Source organism: Apostichopus japonicus, chromosome 13 (assembly GCF_037975245.1).
Source record: "Apostichopus japonicus isolate 1M-3 chromosome 13, ASM3797524v1, whole genome shotgun sequence".
NCBI classification, from domain to species: Eukaryota; Metazoa; Echinodermata; class Holothuroidea; order Aspidochirotida; family Stichopodidae; genus Apostichopus; species Apostichopus japonicus.
Window position 1 is genome coordinate 20,778,839 of NC_092573.1, and position 24,426 is coordinate 20,803,264.

Here is a 24,426-nt window from a genome sequence, read left to right on the forward strand (position 1 = left end):
CTGCTTGTTGACGAAATTATGATATTTTTCAAACGAAAGTTCTTATATCAAAAGTCCAATTTCGGCGTTTCATTGAAAATTGGACCAAAGAGTCAAATAAGCAACTAATATTAAGCTCAACCATCATCATTAGTATATGCGATGGAGGAGAACTGTGATGAACGCCTTCCGCAAATAGCTGTACGATATAACAAATATTATCCCATTTAGGTATATCACAATTAAATATTCCTTAATCACCACCGTGACTTCCGACTGAAGATTTGATGAAGGCTAAATATCATCAAGTCTAAACATGAAATCATCCAACCACAAACATTTTGACAGGTTTTTTTTTTTTTGGATATTATTCATTGCAACTGATTTCTGTAAAAGTTATGGTGTTTGTTAACGCTATCATTTAGATTATCATACTTGTATAGTTTTCAATGCCAAAACTATTTGCAGACACATTGCATTGTAATTCCATTTATCACCGACTGTGTGTGTGTCCATGCTCATTTTGGAAATTTCAATAACAACAGAGGAAGCCTTGTCGAGATAAGAATGGACAATGCAATGAGATTAAGATCTTGATTCTTTGATAGTTTGATTACAATACCGTACCATATTATATGGTGGCATACTCCTATTAGATCCATCCACTCGATTGTTCTCCTGTTCAGGAAAAGTGCCAAAAAGCAGCAGGAGAACATCTTTTTTTTACCTGTTATCAATCATGATCTAGTTTTTTTGTGGCTTGCATGTTGAAGAGCATGAATGGAAGTACATGTGGTGAGAAAATTGGGTCAATTGAGGCAATTTTAGACCCCTTTAGGCCTCCCAGGAGCAGCGTAGGAAAATTGTTTACTATACTGAGTGAAGAGGTTTGTTTACAAGTGACGAAAACTTCCGGCTCGGATAGCAAAAAATCTACATGGTAATAATACGAAAACTTGATGGTGCCATGAAAGGCCAACTTGTCAGCTATCCGGTGATGGGTAGCGTTTAGCTAGTGAAAACTTCTATCTATAGACTTAGAGATCACATTACTTTTGTGATTTAGTGTGTAAATCAATGGGGCTTTTAATGGGCGTATATGCTACCATATATAACGAACCTGGCCTTATTGGTATACAGACTGCTATACGGACAAGTCTTTCATAGCACTATACTTAACTATACTTTTAGTAGGACATTGCTCATCGTGGATTAGGGATGGTTATGTCATACAAAGAGAAATGATAACTGCACCTTATACAAGTTCATTATTTGCAGATGTATTGGATATCACGTCATAAGTAAACCTTTAATCTAACCATAATATATATGTATATATATATATATATATATATATATATATATATATATATATATATATATATATATATATATATTCGATATATTGTCATCTCGATTACAGAACTTACCTTATTGGCTCATGCAACCATAAATATATAATATGTGTATGCGGTACAACAACAAAAAGCAGTCGAAAATCACTAGTGTTTCAAAATTAGCAAAATATAGCATCATTTTGCACATAAGCACCGTCCATTCTATCCAAATTTCGCAAAGCGGTAGCGGGAGACACCCCTTCTCTTAGACCCACCCCCCTGGGCGACTTAATATCTCATCCACTTCCCCCAAGTATACAAAAAAGTGTTTGCCCCACTAGAGTATATTTTACAAATTCATATCGATTGGCTAACGAATCGTACATTAACATACATACATCTCTTGTCTCTGCCACAGTCCTTATGCGATATAACAATTACCTTGACTGATGACTGAATGCCGAACACCTTCCCACCCCCCCCCCTCCCCGCCCCTGATAAACAACACACAGATGTGAGATATATATGTCAGGCGCGGCGGAACGGAAAAATTGTTGGGGGGGCTAATGTGTGGAGACTATCTAAGCGGAGCGCCACCATCGGTTGGCGCGGAGCGTACAAGAAAATTTTGGTTTTTTTCAAACCCCCAGATGGCCGGAAACGGCACTTTCCGAGTGTTTTATGCTGCGAATACCTAGCCCTAAAATATGGGTCTCAAGCCTGCAATTTCTCAGATTGCACGTAAAAGTCTGTAAAACATTGTAATTTGTATATTCGATGGTTTATTAAGAGAGTAGCTATTACTCGTAGTGTACTCGCAAAGATGTTTTTGAGTGTAGTAAGGGCAGTGTCGGAGCTAGAGTATTGGTCAGGGAGGGCAAGAATGGTCTTTAGGGGCGCTTTCGACACTATCTAAGCGGAGCACCACCACAGGTTGGCGCGGAGCGTACAGAAAATTTTTGAGTAAAGATACTCCCTAGATTGCAGGAAATGACCCTTTCTGGGGCCTTGCTAATTTGCAGATAAACGGAGAATAAATAGGTGTCGTCGCCATTTTGTCGGAAAATTACACCAACAGAATATGACAAATGTCAATAGGTATATGAGAGCGCAATAAAATAGTCAAAAATCGCGAATAAGTAAAAAGTAGTGAAAAGCTGAAAAGGGCGCCAGCAGTCCATTTGAGTCCGTCGGGGGGGGGGGGCATCCGCCCCCTGACTGTATATATGGACGCTCCGCCACTAAGTAAGGGGATGTTGGAGAACTGGCTGAAATGAGGCAAGTCATTGGCCTAAGACGAAGTTGTGTTACGCTTACCGGTACTCACACTCACTGCTTCCACTTTTCACGGGGCGTGAAGACGCGGTTGGGGTGACAATGTGGTCTATAGCCAGGGGAAGGGCCGAGGGTCCCCCAGCAATTACTAAAATTATTACACCTATAGAGTATACGTGTGCATCGGACAGATCGACAAGTATGCATTGAAAAATGGGCAGATGCACGTTTCGGAGCCTTGGTAAATATTGGGGGGGCTTATCATGCATTTGCCCCCTCGACTTTTTTATTGGGGGGGCTGAGCCCCCCCAAGCCCCCCTGGTTCCGCCGCCACTGATATATGTATGTGTCGGTGTTTGTTGAAGGGTATAATAGAGTGGGTAAGTGAGGAATTCAACTTTACTAGACTTCAACATCATTTTCATTGCTTTACCAACTGTCTTTATCGACGATACAAAATTCACATAATAAATAGTTAGATATGCTACATATGTTTCTGCAATCATCAGTTGATTGTTAAATACATATATTTCTGCGATGATCATTTTTTTTACTCGGTTTCGTCCATGCATTGTGTCCCAGTAACGGCGCTGCATGTGTATGTTCTTTTACCAAATGTAAGTTTGTATTCCTCTGGCGGAAACCTCCATGCTCAAAAAGCCAACACTTACGTCAAATATCTGCATTTGTATCGTTCGTTCGGTTCTGCGGACAAATAAATGAATACAAAATGAGAAAAAAATATAAACTATGAAAGAAAACATTAAAGAAGATACAACGTACTTTTCCTATTTTACGGTGTATTTTTCTAATCTGTATGCACGAGCAAAGTTTATTTTGATCAAACAATTTCAGGCTCAATTGTGCGGTATAAATGAGTGTAGGTAGGGTCAATAAGTTGAGGGGGGGGGGATGTCAAAAGGGGGTAATTGGGTATATCATTGTACAAGAATTATAGTGTCCACATACTTGTTAAGGAATATTGCAACCATTTTCCCGTCTGGTCTTTGGAATGCGATATACTGGAGACGTGTCGGACGGCCTGCTGTCATTTCAACTCGAACTGAACCGGGTGGTACAAATTTACTGCAAATGAAGTCATGCATATTCATCGCCATCAATCAATCAATCAAACATTCATCCATTCATTCAATCAGTCAGTGACATTCTTAAGGGCCTAACTCTCAAATACTGACCGAAATATAGGCTTTCATATGATACTTATGAATGTTTCATACTAACTGTTCTTCACATATTCCTGTAATGTGTTTCATGTCTGATTTGGATTTGATGGTAATTGTATCTTTCAAGTCGGCCATATACTCCGTCAATATATGAATAAATTCTTAAAGAAATATTGAATGTTGTAAAAAATGTAACCCTTATATCAATTGGAACGCCCGATATACGTTTTTCTTTGGAAATTCCATAGTTACCTGAAGTGTCCGAGATGGTAGAACATTGGTTGTTTATAGAACACGTCATTTACACTATCCACAATGATTGGGCTGTCCACAAAGTTGCCAACCCAGTTAGGACCACCTTGTAGATCAAGGGCTAAATTCCAATCAACCCAGGCTCCGACCCAGTTGTTAAGATCCTGAAAATACAACCAACAATATGCGTGCATACCCTATTACACAACATTTTAAGTGGGTCACATTCTTAAAGTGGGTTCGAAGCGACCACCGTGGCGACGGGGCATTTTAATGGGGGTAAATTGGGGACGAGAATTGATAATTATAAACTTATAGACTTCTTCTACAATATGATTATCTATCTTTACCACCCATACTGTTGTTACACATTCATACTATATATAACCTGCGTACTTCTATCACTTGTTTTAAAGCCACGTAACGTTGCTATGACGTTTCTTGCTAACGTTCGTTCGCCACCAAAATGACGTCAACCCGCCAAGGAGAGGGGCAGTGGCTTCATAAATACAAATAACCTTGTCCAAAAGTTAATCAATAAAAAAAAAGGAAAGAAAAACAAGGAGCTACTTTAACACCTCCAAAATGTCCTGGCTGTATAGCTCCCCTCGTTCCCAGCTCCCAAGTATGACGTCATCCCCTTCAAAGAAGAATACTCCTGCGCATGCTTCGGAGTTCAGCATAAAATAATCCGGGAATTCATCATGTGTCTCTCGCAGACGACGTGTACTGATAATACGATCGTAGTACCAGTGTAGGGCGATTCCATTCACGTATGGGGTGACCTCAGGATCACTTAAAACCTGAAATTACAACAAACCAAACTGTACTTCATATCCAAAAAAAAACGCCAAAAACGACAACATTCGACTTCTGAGCCCACTTACTTAACAAACCCTTATGCATTGTAAATCGACAGTAAAACATGCAAGCATGATGTTTTGCCTAGTAGGTTATACAAAAATAAATATATTGAACATTTTCCATTCATCCCCAGAAGCATCAATATCACTTGATTTATCCAATATATAATGGTTGAAATTTTCAGTATATACACTCAACGAGTTCAACACAAATATTGAATTACCTTACCTCTTTCCTCTGCTGAAATATACCTATACCGACTTGCTTTACAAAAGCGAGTATCCTCAGCTCCCCCACCCCACCACACCCACCCCACCCCCAAACACACACACACACTGACAGGATCCAGGCTATACCACTAGTTTTCATATAATACTTGAATCGTTATACTTACAGATCGTGCCCATTGCGGTAGTAACCATCGTTGATCATCAAGGATCATATATTTGAGGTCACCATATCCCCTGGCAACTAGAGTCGGTCCCAGGTCCTGTTTGATAAATTCCTTGCTAATGTTCGGTCCCAAGTACATACATTGGAAGTCATACATTGGAACTAATCCAGCGGATGGTTCGTTTTGAAGAGTCAAACTCCAAAATGTCACTCCCTGTTTTTCGTATTCCTCCAAAAATCTAACAACAACAATAACAACAAAAAAGTAAGAATTACTAAAGATGATTCTACACCCACTTAACCTGAGTGAGCATCCGCAATTGATTACTTCATCAAATACTAAAAGTGGTATTAAAATATAGCCTGCACTGATAGATCGTTATTTTACGTCGTATGCTCTTGTACATAACGTTGTAAAACACTGAAACAATATCATAAGTGCACCGTAAAGTTCCTATTATGTGTCAATAGTTCTCCCAGAGGCCTTGATAATATCTCATTTTATCATAACTTTATACAGTGACATTATATTAAAAGCCAATGGCATAACACGTTGTGTATTGTAACACGGTGTAAATTGATGACAAACTTACCGGGCGAAGTAATTTGCCCATGTCTTGTAATGTTGTCCTCCTGGGTCACCGAAGAGTCTTCCTCCCCCCTTCATCCTACCATTGGTCTTCATCCATCCAGGGGCCGACCACGGTGAAGCGAATAACTTGATGGGCGCAGGACTCAACGACATGGCTTCCTTTATCAATGGTATCTAACAAAATAAACACACACACGCACTCATATCAAGATATAATTATTTGTTGGAAGGCACGATAAGTTAAACGAGAAAGAAATTAACCCCCCAAAAATCATACTTTCTTTGTTATCTCCTACCTCTCCTCTTCCCCCTGTTAGTTTTTCCTTCTCTTCATCCTTTGTCTACTAATCCTCTTACATCTTTCAAGTTTGTGTTCACCATGCTCATTAACCTGTCTGTATTCTGCGTGTGTATTTGTCCCTTCTGTTACTGTTACTTGTCATTCAGCCTCTGAAACAGATCATGCTAGGATCGAAACGTCAGGCCCTCTTACTAATTACACATTCTCCTACACAGGCTCTTTAGTGGATAAGCAGTTTGCTTACAGTTTTGTTTGAGTTTGAAAAACAATTCCTGTCTGTATTGAGAGGCCATCTGGGAAAAGTTATACGGCTCACCGAGTTACTCTAAACTATGCAAAAATTGAAATAAAATAAATCAAATGACCCAAGATTTGTAGGTATTTTTTTTGGTCATCTCTTGTGTCTTCATACCTTGTAGGAGAGATCCTCCTGCGTGAGCGCGAAGTTTTCGAGGTCAAAATCTCCATCGACGTCATCGTATGAATATTCATGAGTTGAAAAGTCCGTACTCGCCATTGGAACACGCGCCATATTATACTCTATCCCTGCATTATAGAAGAAAATATCTCGTACACTTGTAATATTGATAGTTTTCCTTATACTTAAATGGTCTGTCAAGTTTATAGGAAGAAACAAATACTCAAACGGTAACCCCACCCCACCCACCCCACCCCTCTTTCCAATCAAAACATGTGGATGTATCTGAGAAGCAGATCGGACCTCTATACAAGAACTGTGTCACCTTTTCCCGTTTTTGTAAATTTGCATAAAATGCATGCATTAAAATGAAGGTCTGTAGATACGCCTACATAACGATAATCAGTCGCAACGTGGAAATGCTTTCAGCGATCTATAACACTGCTGATACTAGTTTAGTTTTGTTTTGAAAAGTGTTTGTTTTCAGAAGAGTACAAAAAATCACGCAAGGGATTTCGATTTTTCTCTTCATTACTTAAAAATGCGACTACAATACTTCCCTGCAACCAAATATATCGGTTGATTGAACAAGGAGGAAAGTGTGGCATTTTATTTGTTCAGCATATAAGTTTAAAACTCTTTTACCTTCTGCGGAAAAGTAGGATTTCATGAGATTTTCTCTTGTTGTTTCTGACAAACCCATAATATTAATGCCAGCCGAATCAGAGAAGGACCCTCCAAACCCAAGAATCTCTTGATATTTCGTCCTTTTATTGACTGTAAACGTCACGCCAGTACCTAAAAGAATAGAAGGAAAATGGAAAAAAAAAAGCAACATTAAATTTCTCTCACTTACCATAACCTTAGTAATTAAACAATTTAATGACAATGTTCCAAATGATCAAACACAAATGTATAGTATTATCGCGTCTCGACAGTTTGCAACAACAGTTACAAAATATTTACCAATGTTTTGTGCAATTTAGTCATAAATATATTAGTTTTAAGAAAATGAAAATGTCTCAGTCAGGGGAAAGAATATCTGAGTACCTACAAACATTTGGACATTATAGTGACTAGTATTTGATTTTCTAGCATATTTTCGGTCAATACTGGGATGACTTTTGATATGAATGCGTCGTACGCAAGATAGTTAGTTACACACCTGGGTACTGTGGAAGGTTTCTTATACTAAAAATCTGCTTGACCATTCTTCCCGCCCATTTGCTTGACGTATACACAACAAAATGTCTTCCCGGCACGTAATCGTCAAAGTCCTCCACACTGTCACAATAGTCTGCTGAACATTCACAGACGAATGTGACGTCATTTCCGGTTCCGTACTTCTTCACGCACCCAGATGCGCCTAAAACAAGAGCAGACAAAACTGATGTTCGGCTGGATATATTTTATTCAGTTTCATTATTATTATTATTATTTTTTAATTAATTTTTAAGTTTAGACAACGGTGCTGATTTTATGACATATTAATCAACATAGGCTATATTGAAGGTAGGCATTCTTACATTATGATTCAGTTCTGTGTTCACTTTCCTGGAGTATCTGTTAGACGCAGTGAACACATAAAAATATCGTTGACTAGAGTTGGTATCGAAAAAATATATCATATTTATACGGGTTACATTCTCTCTAATGAAATAACTGCCATGAGACTTTATACAGTAAACGGATCACTAAAGCACAAATCGCATATGTGTTTCACTCATAGAAATTGATAAGGATTTCTATGGTTTCACTTCTTACAGCTTATAGGTCTACACATGCGAGTCAATCCTGGGGGGACGGGGAACATGTCCCCGCACTTTTCGAGATATGGGGACACAAATGTCCCCCCTGCTTGTGCACATTTTTAAACCACTTACCTATACAGGGTCATAATTTGTTACAACTCTTATATAATTCATTTATATAATTCATTTATTTGTTTTATCGCCAATCATGTACAAAGGGAAAGGAAGTCTCCTAAAAAGTCATAAAAGACTTAACAAGGTAGGAGACTCCGTGGGAGAAAAGAAAAGAAAAATGAACAAATATTGATAATACAGAATATACGTAATGATTAAATATACAGTAATAATATCCTAATTATATTCCCTTTTTATTTTATTCCCCTAAATTATATTCACCTTTATGTAAAATTCTTAAAGAACGCGAGTTCAGTCAGTCGACAATAATTTTGTAATTTCTGTACATGCATGATGAATTTGTTCCGCATGCGCTGTCCAAAATGAATCGTTTGGCACGCGATATGTGTTCCATCTAACACACACAATATGCATACATAGTGTCTGAGTGATAGGCCTACAACACGTTCGTATACGTATTCTGCTGCGTATATAGCTGTAGCAGTGACAGAAAAATTAATGTTATAAGTTTGAAACATTTTATCTTTATTTTAAGGCTGTTTTGGGTGGTAGAACTTAGGTGTAGTATGCGCAGTGAGCCTACTCGCGAACGGGGTGCCAAGGTGTTGGCCCAATATTTTATTTTTAATTATTATTGTCAACTTTTTTAGGGTAGTCCTGCTCAGTGCAGAAGCACTGCTTTCCAGAGGAGCCCTCAATACAAAATACACATACAATGTTATGCAGTAGAAAAACGGTAAACATCCAAAAGCACAAAAAGGACGGCAAAAAGATAGACAAACAAATATCAGACATGTAAACAAAATATATAAGTTTACATATTGCCTTTAGAAATATAAACATTTGGCAAGCATTTCAAATTTGGGGGAAGACTGTTCCGCGACCTGCTTCTAGAAAATTTAAAGGACTTTTTACCATTCCCAGATCTAACAGGAGCAAATAAAACATTATTAGAGTAGCTAGATCTAGTTCTGTGAGAATTCTGAAAGAACTTGAACAACAAACGCCAAACATTTATACTTCACTCCCCTCTTACCTGTCTCTCAACACTAACGCACCTTCCTAAACATAATATCACAAGAGAAGCTTGGACAGATCGCACATTTGGTATGTAATTGTACCACATTGAGTACAAAATGCCTAATTTTGTGGGCGGAGGTCAAAGGTCGTTTGAGTTCACCAGGTGTCAAATTGTAAAAAAAAACTGATTTTACACAATATTTCAACAAGGACAGATGTCATATTTAGTATGTTGATGTATCACATTTAGTACAAGAAGCCTGTTGCTGAGGTCCATGGTCCTTTCAGGACAGCCTGTGTCATTGTGAATATATTGTTTGTCACATCACATTGTATTTAAATGTATTACTAAGATCAAGTTTGTTGTACACCCTCACTATACATCATGTCAAAACTGCCCATGTTACAACATCGAAACCACGATGCATGTTTGCATCTAGGAGCCAATGGCTACTATTTTTTCCCTTCTGTACAGCACTGGTTATTAATGTTGTTTACTGGGTGGGATAAACCGGATTGAACCTTAGTTTGTGGTTCTTTCGGCCGAACAATTTTTCGATCCAAGTCTCCTGGAAAACAAGGACCATGGGTTTTGTATAATGTATTTCATTTATCTACAAAATAATGCAAGAAAATATGCCAAATGTACTGAGAATATCTATTATTTCAATGACCAAGTGCATATGATACAGAATTAAATTTAAAAAAATGAAATACCCAAAGCAAACACAATTAAGAAACCAAATAATAACAGTGTACAACGGGCATATTAAGAGAGGCTATGCGTTGCTGTTGTTGTAAGGACTAATTCGACTTAATCAGTTTCAAATGACCAAGTACAAGGAAAGCAAAATAGCCTACTTATAGTTGAAACTTACAGACCCTAAATCAGATATCATCCATGCAATGAGGTCAACAATTAAAAGAAAAAATGAAAAGAACTTACCCAAAAAGAGTACTAGAAACCAACTGATATTAACATATAATACGTCCATGTTGATATGTGCCATGCATTACTGTGCGGTATGGAAGGACTAATTGCACCGATTTTGTAGTTATAAAGTACACGAAGAACAAATTAGTTACAATAGCATTGTTATCAACTTGAAATCAGATAACGGTAATGGAGTGTGTGTAACATCTACTACCTGATGTTGTTGAGAACTGTTATCTATAAAGTCTACTTACTTACTTTTCAACTTTATTAGTACAGGACTGAAACGATTGTTGCCCTTTTTAATTCCTACGCGCCAGGTACTTGGAAACAGCTTAGTATGTTGAAACTGTTTGAACATATATAACATAAAGGCGAGAACGCAGTTCCTAATTATACCCTTCGATTTAGGATAGTTAATGGTTTTTACCCTCACATTTACGGTTAGAGATGAGATGTATGATAAGGAGGGGCACGCCTTATTCGGGGTCGAATTAATATATATATATAGTTGTACTTTTTAGGTCAATAAAGAAATGGCAGTATGCCACAGAGGATTGTATTCCAGGTCATGGATTCTATATGTGGGGTGTTTTTTTCTTTTCTCCTGATGAAGAGTCTGTTTGGCTATAAAGTTACTTTAGACTTCAGGGAATAAAAAATATAAAATCGTGAGTCACCTCCACATGGACGGTCCACTATGAATTTGTTGAATGTAACTCAAAATTGCTTTTGGAATTCTATACTTTTCTATAAATCAGACTGTGTCAATCCATATATGATCTGAACATTTTAGACATTCTTAAACACAGTCTCATTGTCATTTGGGGGGGGGGGGAGGGGGTGGGGAGACTGTAGCTTAAAATTCCTCAGAAGTCTCCTAGCTGAATCATTTTGTGTGTACAGTGCCCCATTCTACTTCCTATGAGAAGTTAGCAGTTGATGATGTTGTTAGCCACTCTAATATTGCAAATATATAATAATAAATAATAACTGTTTCAATAACATTATATTTTCTGAAAAGAATAGACTCAGTCTTAAGCCACCAAATCCTTCCTCCCACACTAACACCCCCACCCCTCTTCCCCCACCCCCCCCCCCAAAGGAAAGAAAAGAGAAAAGGAACAATCAATGGACACTCTTTATCAGCTAAAACTCATCTTTATTCTGTTTTTCCAATAAATGGTAAATAAAACCTTCAACAAATATTACCAAAGTTCAATAAAGATAGGTTTTGCCTTTTAATACCAGTAAATTTAAAGAAGCAAACCCAACCAGATTTTTATCATAAATGTTTGCCATCAAAACCTCCTGCAAAATGCTAGCAAAATCATTATCCATTCTGAACACATCATGGTTCAAAAGACGTGTGGGGTGGGGGTGCCATTTTGAAAATGTGCGATGTCATAGTGCAACATAGGAGTGAAACATTTCCACTTTTATTCCACAAAGGTTCCTCACCAATTTCTGTATTCTCCTTTGATTCCCTCTTCATATTCAGAACATGGGTTCAAAATTGAACTACTTTGTATGTATGTATTTTAGATCCTCCTGCAAGCAGGAACTCACGGAGATGCCTCATTGGCTTATCAACGCCACAAGCTGACCGAAGTCAGTCTCTTACATTCATATTTAACGTCCATGATTATGAATTGTCAATTGTCAACAACTCTGTAACTGGACGACATACATTAATCTTGGAGTGACTCGAACCGGGGACCTTATGATTGGAAGGCACCGGCATTAACCACTGAGCTAACACTCCACTTTGGAACCAGTATTGGCAAAACATATGTATCATTCAAGGAAAATGAACAATGCAGTAAATTCAGAGAGAAAGATTGAAAAAAAAATAAAAACAAGTAGAGTAGCTTGATGATGTCACATTTAGTATACTTTAGGACATTGCTCATCGTGGATTAGGGCTGGTTATGTCATACAAAGAGAAATGAAAACTGCACCTTATACAAGTTCATTATTTGCAGATGTATTAAATATCACGTCATAAGTAAACCTTTAATCTAACCATAATATATATATATATATATATATATATATATATATTCGATATATTGTCATCTCGATTACAGAACTTACCTTATTGGCTCATGCAACCATAAATATATAATATGTGCATGCGGTACAACAACAAAAAGCAGTCGAAAATCACTAGTGTTTCAAAATTAGCAAAATATAGCATCATTTTGCACATAAGCACCGTCCATTCTATCCAAATTTCGCAAAGCGGTAGCGGGAGACACCCCTTCTCTTAGACCCACCCCCTGGGCGACTTAATATCTCATCCACTTCCCCCAAGTATACAAAAAAAGTGTTTGCCCCACTAGAGTATATTTTACAAATTCATATCGATTGGCTAACGAATCGTACATTAACATACATACATCTCTTGTCTCTGCCACAGTCCTTATGCGATATAACAATTACCTTGACTGATGACTGAATGCCGAACACCTTCCCACCTCCCACCTCCCCGCCCCTGATAAACAACACACAGATGTGAGATATATATGTATGTGTCGGTGTTTGTTGAAGGGTATAATAGAGGGGGTAAGTGAGGAATTCAACTTTAATAGACTTCAACATCATTTTCATTGCTTTACCAACTGTCTTTATCGACGATACAAAATTCACATAATAAATAGTTAGATATGCAACATATGTTTCTACAATCATCAGTTGATAGTTAAATACATATATTTCTGCGATGATCATTTTTTTTTTACTCGGTTTCGTCCATGCATTGTGTTCCAGTGGCGGCGCTGCATGTGTATGTTCTTTTACCAAATGTAAGTTTGTATTCCTCTGGCGGAAACCTCCATGCTCAAAAAGCCAACACTTACGTCAAATATCTGCATTTGTATCGTTCGTTCGGTTCTGCGGACAAATAAATGAATACAAAATGAGAAAAAAATATAAACTACGAAAGGAAACATTAAAGAAGATACAACGTACTTTTCCTATTTTACGGTTTATTTTTCTAATCTGTATGCACGAGCAAAGTTTATTTTGATCAAACAATTTCAGGCTCAATTGTGCGGTATAAATGAGTGTAGGTAGGGTCAATAAGTTGAGGGGGGGGGGGGATGTCAAAAGGGGGTAATTGGGTATATCATTGTACAAGAATAACAATGTCCACATACTTGTTAAGGAATATTGCAACCATTTTCCCGTCTGGTCTTTGGAATGCGATATACTGCAGACGCGTCGGACGGCCTGCTGTCATTTCAACTCGAACTGAACCGGGTGGTACAAATTTACTGCAAATGAAGTCATGCATATTCATTGTCACCAATCAATCAATCAAACATTCATCCATTCATTCAATCAGTCAGTGACATTCTTAAGGGCCTAACTCTAAAATACTGACTGAAATATAGGCTTTCATGAGATTCTTGAATGTTTCATACTAACTGTTCTTCACATATTCCTGTAATGTGTTTCATGTCTGATTTGGATTTGATGGTAATTGTATCTTTCAAATCGGCCATATACTCCGTCAATATATGAATAAATTCTTAAAGAAATATTGAATGTTGTAAAAGTTGTAACCTAATATCAATTGGAACGCCCGATATACGTTTTCTCTTTCTTTTGGAACTTATGATAGTTACCTGAAGTGTCCGAGATGGTAGAACATTGGTTGTTTATAGAACACGTCATTTTCACTATCCACAATGATTGGACTGTCCACAAAGTTGTCAACCCAGTTAGGACCACCTTGTAGATCAAGGGCTAAATTCCAATCAACCCAGGCTCCGACCCAGTTGTTAAGATCCTGAAAATAAAAGCAACAATATGCGTGCATACCCTATTACACAGAATTTTAAGTGGGTCACATTCTTAAAGTGGGTTTGAAGCGACCACCTGGGCGACGGGGCATTTTAATGGGGGTAAATTGGGGACGAGAATTGATAATTATAAACTTATAGACTTCTTCCACAAGATGATTATCTATCTTTACCACCCATACTGTTGTTACACATTCATACTATATATAACCTGCGTACTTCTATTTACTTGTTTTAAAGCCAACTAACGTTCCTATGACGTTTCTTGCTAACGTTCGTTCGCCACCAAAATGACGTCAACCCGCCAAGGAGAGGGGCAGTGTCAAGTAACCTTGTACACAAGTAAATCAATACAAATAAAAAGGAGCTACTTTAACACCTCCAAAATGTCCTGGCTGTATAGCTCCCCTCGTTCCCAGCTTCCAAGTATGACGTCATCCCCTTCAAAGGCGAATACTCCTGCGCATGCCTCGGAGTTCAGCATAAAATAATCCGGGAATTCATCATGTGTCTCTCGCAGACGACGTGTACTGGTAATACGATCGTAGTACCAATGTAGGGCGATTCCATTCACGTATGGGGTGACCTCAGGATCACTTAAAACCTGAAATTTATAACAAACCAAACTGTACTTCATATCAAGAAAAGCGCCAAAACGACAACATTTGACTTCTCAGCCTCCCACTTACTTAACAAATCCTTATGCATTGTAAATCGACAGTAAACCATGCAAGCGAGATGATGTTTCGCCCAGTAGGTTAGATAAATATATATAGTTTGAACATTTTCCAATCAATCCCAGAAGCATCAATCAGTTGATTTATCGAGTATACAATACGTTGAAATATTTATAGTATACTCTCAAAGAGTGCAACGGATATATTGAATTACCTTACCTCTTTACCTCTGCTAAAATATACCTATACCGACTTGCTTTACAAAAGTAAGTATCCTGAGCTCCCCACCCCGCCACACCCCCGCCCCACCCCCCTCACACACAACACCATGACAGGATCCAGGCTATACCACTAGTTTTCATATAATACTTGAATCGTTATACTTACAGATCGTGCCCATTGCGGTAGTAACCATCGTTGATCATCAAGGATCATATATTTGAGGTCACCATATCCCCTGGCAACTAGAGTCGGTCCCAGGTCCTGTTTGATAAATTCCTTGCTAATGTTCGGTCCCAAGTACATACATTGGAAGTCATACATTGGAACTAATCCAGTGGATGGTTCGTTTTGAAGAGTCAAACTCCAAAATGTCACTCCCTGTTTTTCGTATTCCTCCAAAAATCTAACAACAAAACAACAACAAAAAGTAAGAATTATTAAAGATGATCCTTTATCCACTTAACCTGAGTGAGCATCCACAGTTTATTACTTCATCAAATACTAAAAGTGGTATTAAAATATAGCCTGCACTGATAGATCGTTATTTTACGTTGTATGCTCTTGTACATAACGTTGTAAAACACTGAAACAATATCATAAGTGCACCGTAAAGTTCCTATTATGTGTCAATAGTTCTTCCATAGGCCTTGATAATGTATCATTTTATCATAACTTTATACAGTGACATTATATTAAAAGCCAATGGCATAACACGTTGTGTATTGTAACACGGTGTAAATTGATGACAAACTTACCGGGCGAAGTAATTTGCCCATGTCTTGTAATGTTGTCCTCCTGGGTCACCGAAGAGTCTTCCTCCCCCCTTCATCCTACCATTGGTCTTCATCCATCCAGGGGCCGACCACGGTGAAGCGAATAACTTGATGGGCACAGGACTCAACGACATTGCTTCCTTTATCAATGGTATCTAACAACATTAACACACACATACACTCATAATATCAAGATAAAATTATTCGTTGGAAGGCACGATAAGTTAAACGAGAAAGAAATTAACCCCCCAAAATCATGTTTTTGTTTTCTTCTCCTACCTCTCCTCTTCCCCCTGTTGGTTTCTTTTTTCTCTCCATCCCTTGTCTACTAATCCTCTTACATCTTTCTCTTTTGTGTTCACCCTCTGCTCATTAACCTGTCTGTATTCTATGTGTGTATTTGTCCCTTTACTGTTACTGTAACTTGTCATTCAGCCTCTGAAGCAGATCATGCTAGGATCGAAACGCCGGGGCCGTCTTACTTATACACATTCTCCTACACAGGCTCTTTAGTGGATAAGCAGTTTGCTAACAGTTTCGTTTTAGTTTGAAAACCAATTCCTGTCTGTTGCGTGAGGTCATCGGGAAAAGTTATATGGCTCACCGAGTTACTCTAAACCAGGGTTTCCCTAACTCCCCCCCCCCCACGAAACCCCTGTGGATGTCAGAGCTGTCCACGAATCCCCAACTTTTCGAGACACGATCTGAGTCATTATTATACTATAATACGCATAACAGTGCATCGTAAAAGATCAAGTTCATAGTGTAATGTTGTAGAGTTTGTCGATAGGTACGACTTTTGTACATAACTAAATTATATGACATATCAGATTTTAGTTCAACAAAGAGTGCTCTAGTTTGACTTTCAGAAACGTCTCACGAACCCAATGGGATGGACTCACGCACCCCCTGTGGGTTATTGCAACCCAGTTAGGGAACCCCTGCTCTAAACTAAGCAAAACTTGAAATAAAATCAATCGAATGACCCAAGATTTGTAGGTATTTTTTTTTGTCATCTCTTGTGTCTTCATACCTTGTAGGAGAGATCCTCCTGCGTGAGCGCGAAGTTTTCGAGGTCAAAATCTCCATCGACGTCATCGTATGAATATTCATGAGTTGAAAAGTCCGTACTCGCCATTGGAACACGCGCCATATTATACTCTATCCCTGAATTAATGAAGAAAATGTCTCGTACACTTGTAATTTTGATAGTTTATCTTTGACTTCAGTGGTCTGTCAAGTTTATAGGAAGAATACACAATCCTACGGTAACCCCCCCCCCCCCCACACCCACCCCCTCTTTCCGGCCAAAACATGTGAATGTATCTGAGAAGCAGATCGGACCTCTAAAAGAACTGTGTCACCTTTTCCCGTTTTTGTAAATTTGCATAAAATTCATGCATTCAAATAAAGGTCTGTAAATACGCCTACATAACGATAATCAGTCGCTATATGGAAAAGCTTTCATCGAACTATAACACTGGTAATATTGTAATTTTGTTGTTGAAACGTCTTCGTTTTCAGAAGAGTACAAACACTTACAATAGGGATTTACATTTTTCTCTTCATTTACTTAAAAATGCGACTACAATACTTTCTTGCAACCAAATATACCAGTTGTCTGAACAAGGAAGAAAGTGTGGCATTTTATTTGTTCAGCAATGTAAGTTTAAAAACTCTTTTACCTTCTGCGGAAAAGTAGGATTTCATGAGATTTTCTCTTGTTGTTTCTGACAAAGCCATAATATTAATGCCAGCCGAATCAGAGAAGGACCCTCCAAACCCAAGAATCTCTTGATATTTCGTCCTTTTATTGACTGTAAACGTAACGCCAGTACCTAAAAGAAAATAGGAGGAAAATTAAGAAAAAGAGAAGAAAAGATAAGCAACATTATATTTCTTTCACTTACCATAACATTAGTAATTAAACATTTTTCTGACCATTTTCCAAATGATCAAACATAAATGTAGGTATTTATCGCGTCTCGACAGTTTGCAACAACAGTTACAAAATATTTACTAACAGTGGCGGCGGAACCGGGGGGGCTTGGGGGGGCTCAGCCCCCCCAATAAAAAAGTTGAGGGGGCAAATGCATGATAAGCCCCCCCCCAATATTTACCAAGGCTCCGAAACGTACATCTGCCCATTTTTCAATGCATACTTGTCGATCTGTCCGATGCACACGTATACTCTATAGGTGTAATAATTTTAGTAATTGCTGGGGGACCCTCGGCCCGTCCCTTGGCTATAGACCACATTGTCACCCCAACCGCGTCTTCACGCCACGTGAAAAGTGGAAGCAGTGAGTGTGAGTACCGGTAAGCGTAACACAACTTCGTCTTAGGCCAATGACTTGCCTCATTCCAGCCAGTTCTCCAACATCCCCTTACTTAGTGGTTGATCGAGCGTCCATATATACAGTCAGGGGGCGGATGCCCCCCCCCCCCGACGGACTCAAATGGACTGCTGGCGCCCTTTTCAGCTTTTCACTACTTTTTACTTATTCGCGATTTTTGACTATTTTATTGCGCTCTCATATACCTATTGACATTTGTCATATTCTGTCGGTGTAATTTTCCGACAAAATGGCGACGACACCTATTTATTCTCCGTTTATCTGCAAATTAGCAAGGCCCCGGAAAGGGTCATTTCCTGCAATCTCGGGAGTATCTTTACTCAAAAATTTCTGTACGCTCCGCGCCAACCTGTGGTGGCGCTCCGCTTAGATAGTGTCGAAAGCGCCCCTACACACCATTCTTGCCCCCCCCGACCAATACCCCTAGCTCCGCCACTGCCCTTACTACACTCAAAAACGTCTTTGCGAGTACACTACGAGTAATAGCTACTCTCTTAAAACACCATCGAATATAAATATTACAATGTTTTTACAGACTTTACGTGCAATCTGAGAAATTGCAGGCTTGAGACCCATATTTTAGGGCCAGGTATTCACAGCATAAAACACTCGGGAAGTGAAGAAGTGAGGAAGTGAGGAAGAAGTGAGGAAGTGAAGAAGAAACACTCGGGAAAAATTTCCGGTCATCTGGGGGTTTGAAAAAAACCCAAAATTTTCTTGTACGCTCCGCGCCAACCGATGGTGGCGCTCCGCTTAGATAGTCTCCACACATTAGCCCCCCCAATAATTTTTCCGTTCCGCCGCGCCTGTTTACTAATGTTTTGTGCAATTTAGTCATAAATATTTTAGTTTTAAGAAAATGAAAATGTCTCAGTCAGGGGAAAGGATATCTGAGTATATCTACAAACATTTGGACATTATAGTGACTAGTATTTGATTTTCTAGCATATTTTCGGTCGATAGTGGGATGACGTTTCATAATGAATGCGTCGTACGCAAGATAGTTAGGCTACACACCTGGGTACTGTGGAAGGTTTCCTATAGAAAAAACCTGCTTGACCAGTCTTCCCGCCCATTTGCTTGACGTATACACAACAAAATGTCTTCCCGGCACGTAATCGTCAAAGTCCTCCACACTGTCACAATAGTCTGCTGAACATACACAGACGAATGTGACGTTATTTCCGGTTCCGTACTTCTTCACGCACCCAGATGCGCCTAAAACAAGAGCAGACAAAACTGATGTTTGGCTGGATATATTTTATTCAGTTTCATTATTATAATTATTTTTCAATTAATTTTTAAGTTTAGACAAAAGTGCTGATTTTATGACATATTAATCAACATAGGCGATATTAAAGGTAGGCATTCTTACATTATGATTCAGTTCTGTGTTCACTTTTCTGGAGTATCTGTTAGATGTAATGAACACACAAAATATCGTTGACTAGAGTTGGTATCGAAAAAATATATATCATATTTATACGGGTTACATTTTCTCTAATGAAATAACTGCCATGAGACTTTATACAGTAAACGTATCACTAAAGCACAAATCGCATATGTGTTTCACTCATAGAAATTGATAAGGATTTCTATGGTTTCACTTCTTACAGCTTATAGGTCTACACATGCGAGTCTATCCTGGGGGGACAGGGGGACATGTCCCCCCACTTTTTGAGATAGGAGGACACAATATCAAATGTCCCCTCTGCTTTTGCACATTTTTAAGCTACTAACCTATACTGGGTCATAATTTGTTACAACTCTTTTCCCCCTATGTCAAATTCTTAAAGATCGCGAGTTCAGTCAGTCGACAATAATTTTGTAATTTCTGTACATGAATGATGGATTTGTATCGCATGCGCTGTCCAAAATGGATCGTTTGGCTATGCTACAAGCTAGCAATACGAGTACCATCTAACACACACAATATGCATACATAGGGTCTGACTGATAGGCTTACAACACTTTCGTATACGTATTCTGTTCTGGGCCCCCCCTTTTTGAAAATCCTGATTTTTTTTTTTTACCGCGTTCGAGGGAAAGGGCCCCATGCGTGATCAGTGGCGTAGCTACGGGGGGCCTGTGGGACCGAGGCCTCCCATGAAATAGGCTGGCCCCCACTGGCCCCCCACTGGGAATGGGGTAAAAAAAATGTTGTAAAAAAATAAAAATAAGTGCGATTCACTTATATTTTTTGTTCAATAATTTGGGAAATAGAGTTACACAATTATCGTCTGCTGGCAGAATAAGAAAATACAATATCTGTAGTAATCATGAGAATGGTCACACAGCATGGCATGGCAATGGTCGATGCGACGATTGCGACCATATACCACGAACCTTGTTGTGCTGCGCGATATCGATATCTGCTGAAAATATGTTCAGTGCTTCCACCTAGCGCAACAATCTATCAAAAGATTGGCTCCGTTTGTACAGAGCCGAGGTATCAGGTTTTCATATATTGCCTCGAGTCAAATGAATATATGCAGGCGCGGATCCAAGGGGCGGGTCCAGGGGGTCCGGACCCCCTGCTCTTGGCCCCCCCCCCCAAAAAAAGAAGAGAAAACAAAAGAGAGAGAAAAAAAAGAGAGAAAAAATAATTAAATTAAACGCCAATCTTAAACATGTAGGACGTCAGAAAATCGGTTATCCTTACAAGTCAGCCAGGTGTGTCTTTTCCGTCAAATGAACTATAGTGTGTACGCGTGCTACACGTGCCAAAAATGCCTAACGATCTCAATTTTCGGACCGAAAGGTTTCAAAATTGAGGTGGTGTTCGAATTTTTTTGGGCGGTGAGGTTACAGAGCGGTTAGGCTGCTAGGATGCGCTAACGAATTTTTCATGAGCAAACCCCTCACCCTTCCAGAATCCTGGATCCGGCCCTGCATCAAACAGTGGTGACGGAACGGGAGGGGATTGGGGGCTAAAGGCATTATGATTTTTGTATCATCTCAACTCATGTAATACCATATTTCATAGATTGTTTTTTCTTATCAATTGAGAAATTGCAGACATGAGATCCATATTTTCAGGCTAGGTACATGCTGCTTAGAATACTCGGGAAGTGCCGTTTCCGGCCATCTGGGGGGTTTGTAAAGCCAAACATTTTCTTGTACGCTCCGCGCCAACCGATGATGGCGCTCCGCTTAGATAGTCTTACGTTCAGGCGCGGCTGGACCACTCAGACCCCCCCCCCCTGTCACAAATCTTGCATCCGCCCCTGATATGTCATTGAATATTCCACAAGACAACTTTTTTATGCCCACGAAACTGTCGAAACATGATTTTCACTACTGGTAGAGATATAAAATATTGGGAATTCTGAAATTCCTGCAAACATGCGGCTGTGTCTGTTCAATACTCACTACTGTATCGCCTTAAAAATGATGAGTGGAAATAGTTTCTCCAGGACCGTATCGTATCGTGGATAACGAGTGCGTCTGATATACGAACGTACGTAGTACGTACGTCTATGATGATATGCACTGTACTGTACTGATAAAAACGTAGGTGAATTTCACTCCATGGGAGTGATCACTGAGCACATTCCGGTATAAGAGTGAATTTCCACTCCATTGGAGTAAATCTTAACTCCTAATAGAGTTATATTCACTCATATTAGGAGTGAGGGTTAACTCCAATAGAGTTAAATTTCACTCTTAATTTGAAGTGTGCCGAGTGATCACTCCAATGGAATGAAATCCACTCATTTGTTTTTAGAGTGTTGCTAGATATATGATGAAGAAATTTACATACCAATACATTTTATCGGTCATCGATTGGCACAAAACCGAGATTATGATGACAGCTGCCTCAAGAAACCCAATAAATGGCCTAATTAGCACCGAGCCACCAATGTGGACCATTACCGAAACATCGATGCGTGTTAGTCTTCCATCCCCTTCCTCTAATGCTATTTAAGTCCACATGTGGGCATATCCTGCAAACCTACCGGTAGCCCACAGGGGTTTGAGTTGGGAGAAAGGCCTTGACAGCTTGAAACGACAAATGATGTCAACTTCCCTCAAATTAAAAGTCTGGCTGAGTTGGCAAGGCCAGTCAGCAAAGTTGCACATCTTTTTGGTTGCTATTTTGCCTCACAGGTGCCATCTCCTGTGATCTGGGGGGTGCTGAAATCTCAAATTTTCTCTGTACGCTCCGCGCCAACCAAGGTGGCGCTCCGCTTAGATAGTAACCTCCGGCCCCCCCCCACAAGAAAGAACAGCCCCCATGCCCCCCCACTCAAAAAATCCTAGCTACGCCACTGTGCATGTAATTTTTGGTAAAATAAATTTGCAAAAAAAGTACACCATCATTCTGATAAAGTGAAGGTGAGAGGGGCACTCTGACTGCATCAATAGTCTCCATCTGGAAGGGGCATCCAAGATGAAATGGCCTGGAGTAGCCTGGTAAAAAGTAGTTTGCATCACCACCTTCTCCCCAAAGACGTAAATCCCAGCTCATTGCTCGAAATTGCAAATATATGCCCGGTAAAACATGAATACATGATTTATTGGGAATAAATTTTACTCCAAACTTTCACGAAAAGTAGCACCAGATTGCACCGAGGACCTCCATATTTTGTGAAATTTTCCAAAGGGGAGGGGGCACCCACTCCCCTTAGACCCCTCCCCCAGGACGACGATTAGGCATTTCCCATCTGGGCCCCCCCCCCTTCGGCGAAATCCTGGATCCGCCACTGATAGCTGTAGCAGTGACAGAAAATGCTAAGTTTGAAACATTTTATCTTTATTTTAAGGCTTATTTTGGTGGTATAAAACTTAGATGTAGTATGTGCGGTGAGCCTACTCGCGAACGGGGTGCCAAGGTGTTGGCCCAATATTATTATTTTTTTTATATTATTGTCATCTTTAACATTAATGAGGGTAGTCCTGCTCAGTGGAGAAGCACTGCTCTCCAGAGGAGCCCTCAATACAAAATACATATACAATATTATGCAGTAGAAAAACGGTAAACATCCAAAAGCACAAAAAGGGCGGCAAAAAGATAGACAAACAAATATCAGACATCTAAACAAAATATATAAGTTTTCATATTGCCTTTAAAAATATTAACATTTGGCAAGCATTTCAAATTGGGGGGGGGGGGGGGGAGACTGTTCCACGACCTGCCTCCAGAAAATTTAAAGGACTTTTTACCATTCCCAGATCTAACAAGAGCAAGTAAAACATTATTAGAGCAGCTAGATCTAGTTCTGTAAGAATGGCTATCTATCAGTAGAATTATATTATCAGTAAAATAATCTGGAATCCAGGCCGTGGACACATCTATAGATTAGAATATTCCTGAAATACACCGAGAAGTGTACACCGGCTGTATGGGCCGAAATGTTGGAAAATTTACTTACTAGCTTTGGGATCACATCACAATTAATCTTTTTTTTTTTAATTGCGTTTATTAATCTGTAAATATCACAGAAAATAATCACGACCGTCTAATTTCAAAATGCGAATAGGGTCAGAAAGCATGTTTTAGGGGATGGAAACTGCTATTTTCGAGCCCTCAGTGATCAGCTTATCAGAATCGGAGTTAAGCTATTTTTTGGCCTACGGTACGTAGGAAATTAATTCAGTGTATTTTATACACTAAGATTAGGCTAAGACTTCCAGAATAGGATAAACATCAGCTTTGGTGAACATTCTAATTTATACATTTGCTTGATATGTACTGCAAACTATTTTTGTCTTTTTAATTCATTGTTTGTGTGTATATTGACCTCTACCATACTAATTAGTCCATAAATGACAGCAACGGGATCTAGTAATGTTTTTTATATTTAATACGTATCTGAACCACATTGAGTACAAGAAGCCTATAGGTTTTGTAGGATGTCAAAGGTCATTTGGGGTCATCAGAGGTCAAATTGTGCAAAGATTGTAAACATATCTCAATATTGGAAGCTTGGACAGATCTCATGGTTGGTTGTAGGTGTATAACATTGAGTAACAGCAGCATATTAATTTTGGTGGAGGTCAAATGTCATTTGGGGAAACAGGTCAAATTGTCAAAGCCTTGTAAACATTATATTGCAAGAAGGAAACCTTGGACAGAACTCATATTTGTTTTGTAGATGTACCATATCAAATTTATGGAGCCTTATTATTGCTATTGGTGGAGGTCAAAGG

At 39.1% G+C, this 24,426-nt stretch overlaps 2 protein-coding genes across 2 annotated transcripts in view; both read right to left on the minus strand.

The window, feature by feature from the left end:
- Nucleotides 1-2,933: 2,933 nt before the first annotated feature.
- Nucleotides 2,934-10,658, minus strand: LOC139978667 (lysosomal acid glucosylceramidase-like). Its single transcript, XM_071989053.1, has 10 exons — nucleotides 10,448-10,658; nucleotides 7,761-7,961; nucleotides 7,241-7,393; nucleotides 6,590-6,723; nucleotides 5,878-6,050; nucleotides 5,286-5,523; nucleotides 4,606-4,830; nucleotides 4,028-4,191; nucleotides 3,561-3,677; nucleotides 2,934-3,296 (listed from the first exon to the last, which is right to left on the minus strand). Exons 1-10 carry the CDS (start codon nucleotides 10,509-10,511, stop codon nucleotides 3,200-3,202), a joined length of 1,566 nt encoding a protein of 521 aa, XP_071845154.1. The 5' UTR covers nucleotides 10,512-10,658; the 3' UTR covers nucleotides 2,934-3,199.
- A 916-nt stretch (nucleotides 10,659-11,574) lies between these two features.
- The window catches only part of LOC139978668 (lysosomal acid glucosylceramidase-like), a 20,555-nt gene continuing 7,703 nt past the window's right edge, over nucleotides 11,575-24,426 (minus strand). Inside the window, exons 2-10 of the mRNA XM_071989054.1 lie at nucleotides 19,291-19,491; nucleotides 17,602-17,754; nucleotides 16,950-17,083; nucleotides 15,899-16,071; nucleotides 15,309-15,546; nucleotides 14,624-14,848; nucleotides 14,068-14,231; nucleotides 13,597-13,713; nucleotides 11,575-13,330 (exon numbers count right to left, since the gene is read on the minus strand). Coding sequence (XP_071845155.1) covers nucleotides 13,234-13,330; nucleotides 13,597-13,713; nucleotides 14,068-14,231; nucleotides 14,624-14,848; nucleotides 15,309-15,546; nucleotides 15,899-16,071; nucleotides 16,950-17,083; nucleotides 17,602-17,754; nucleotides 19,291-19,491 — 1,502 coding nt within the window. The 3' untranslated portion in view covers nucleotides 11,575-13,233. The remainder of the gene's footprint in view (nucleotides 13,331-13,596; nucleotides 13,714-14,067; nucleotides 14,232-14,623; nucleotides 14,849-15,308; nucleotides 15,547-15,898; nucleotides 16,072-16,949; nucleotides 17,084-17,601; nucleotides 17,755-19,290; nucleotides 19,492-24,426) is intronic.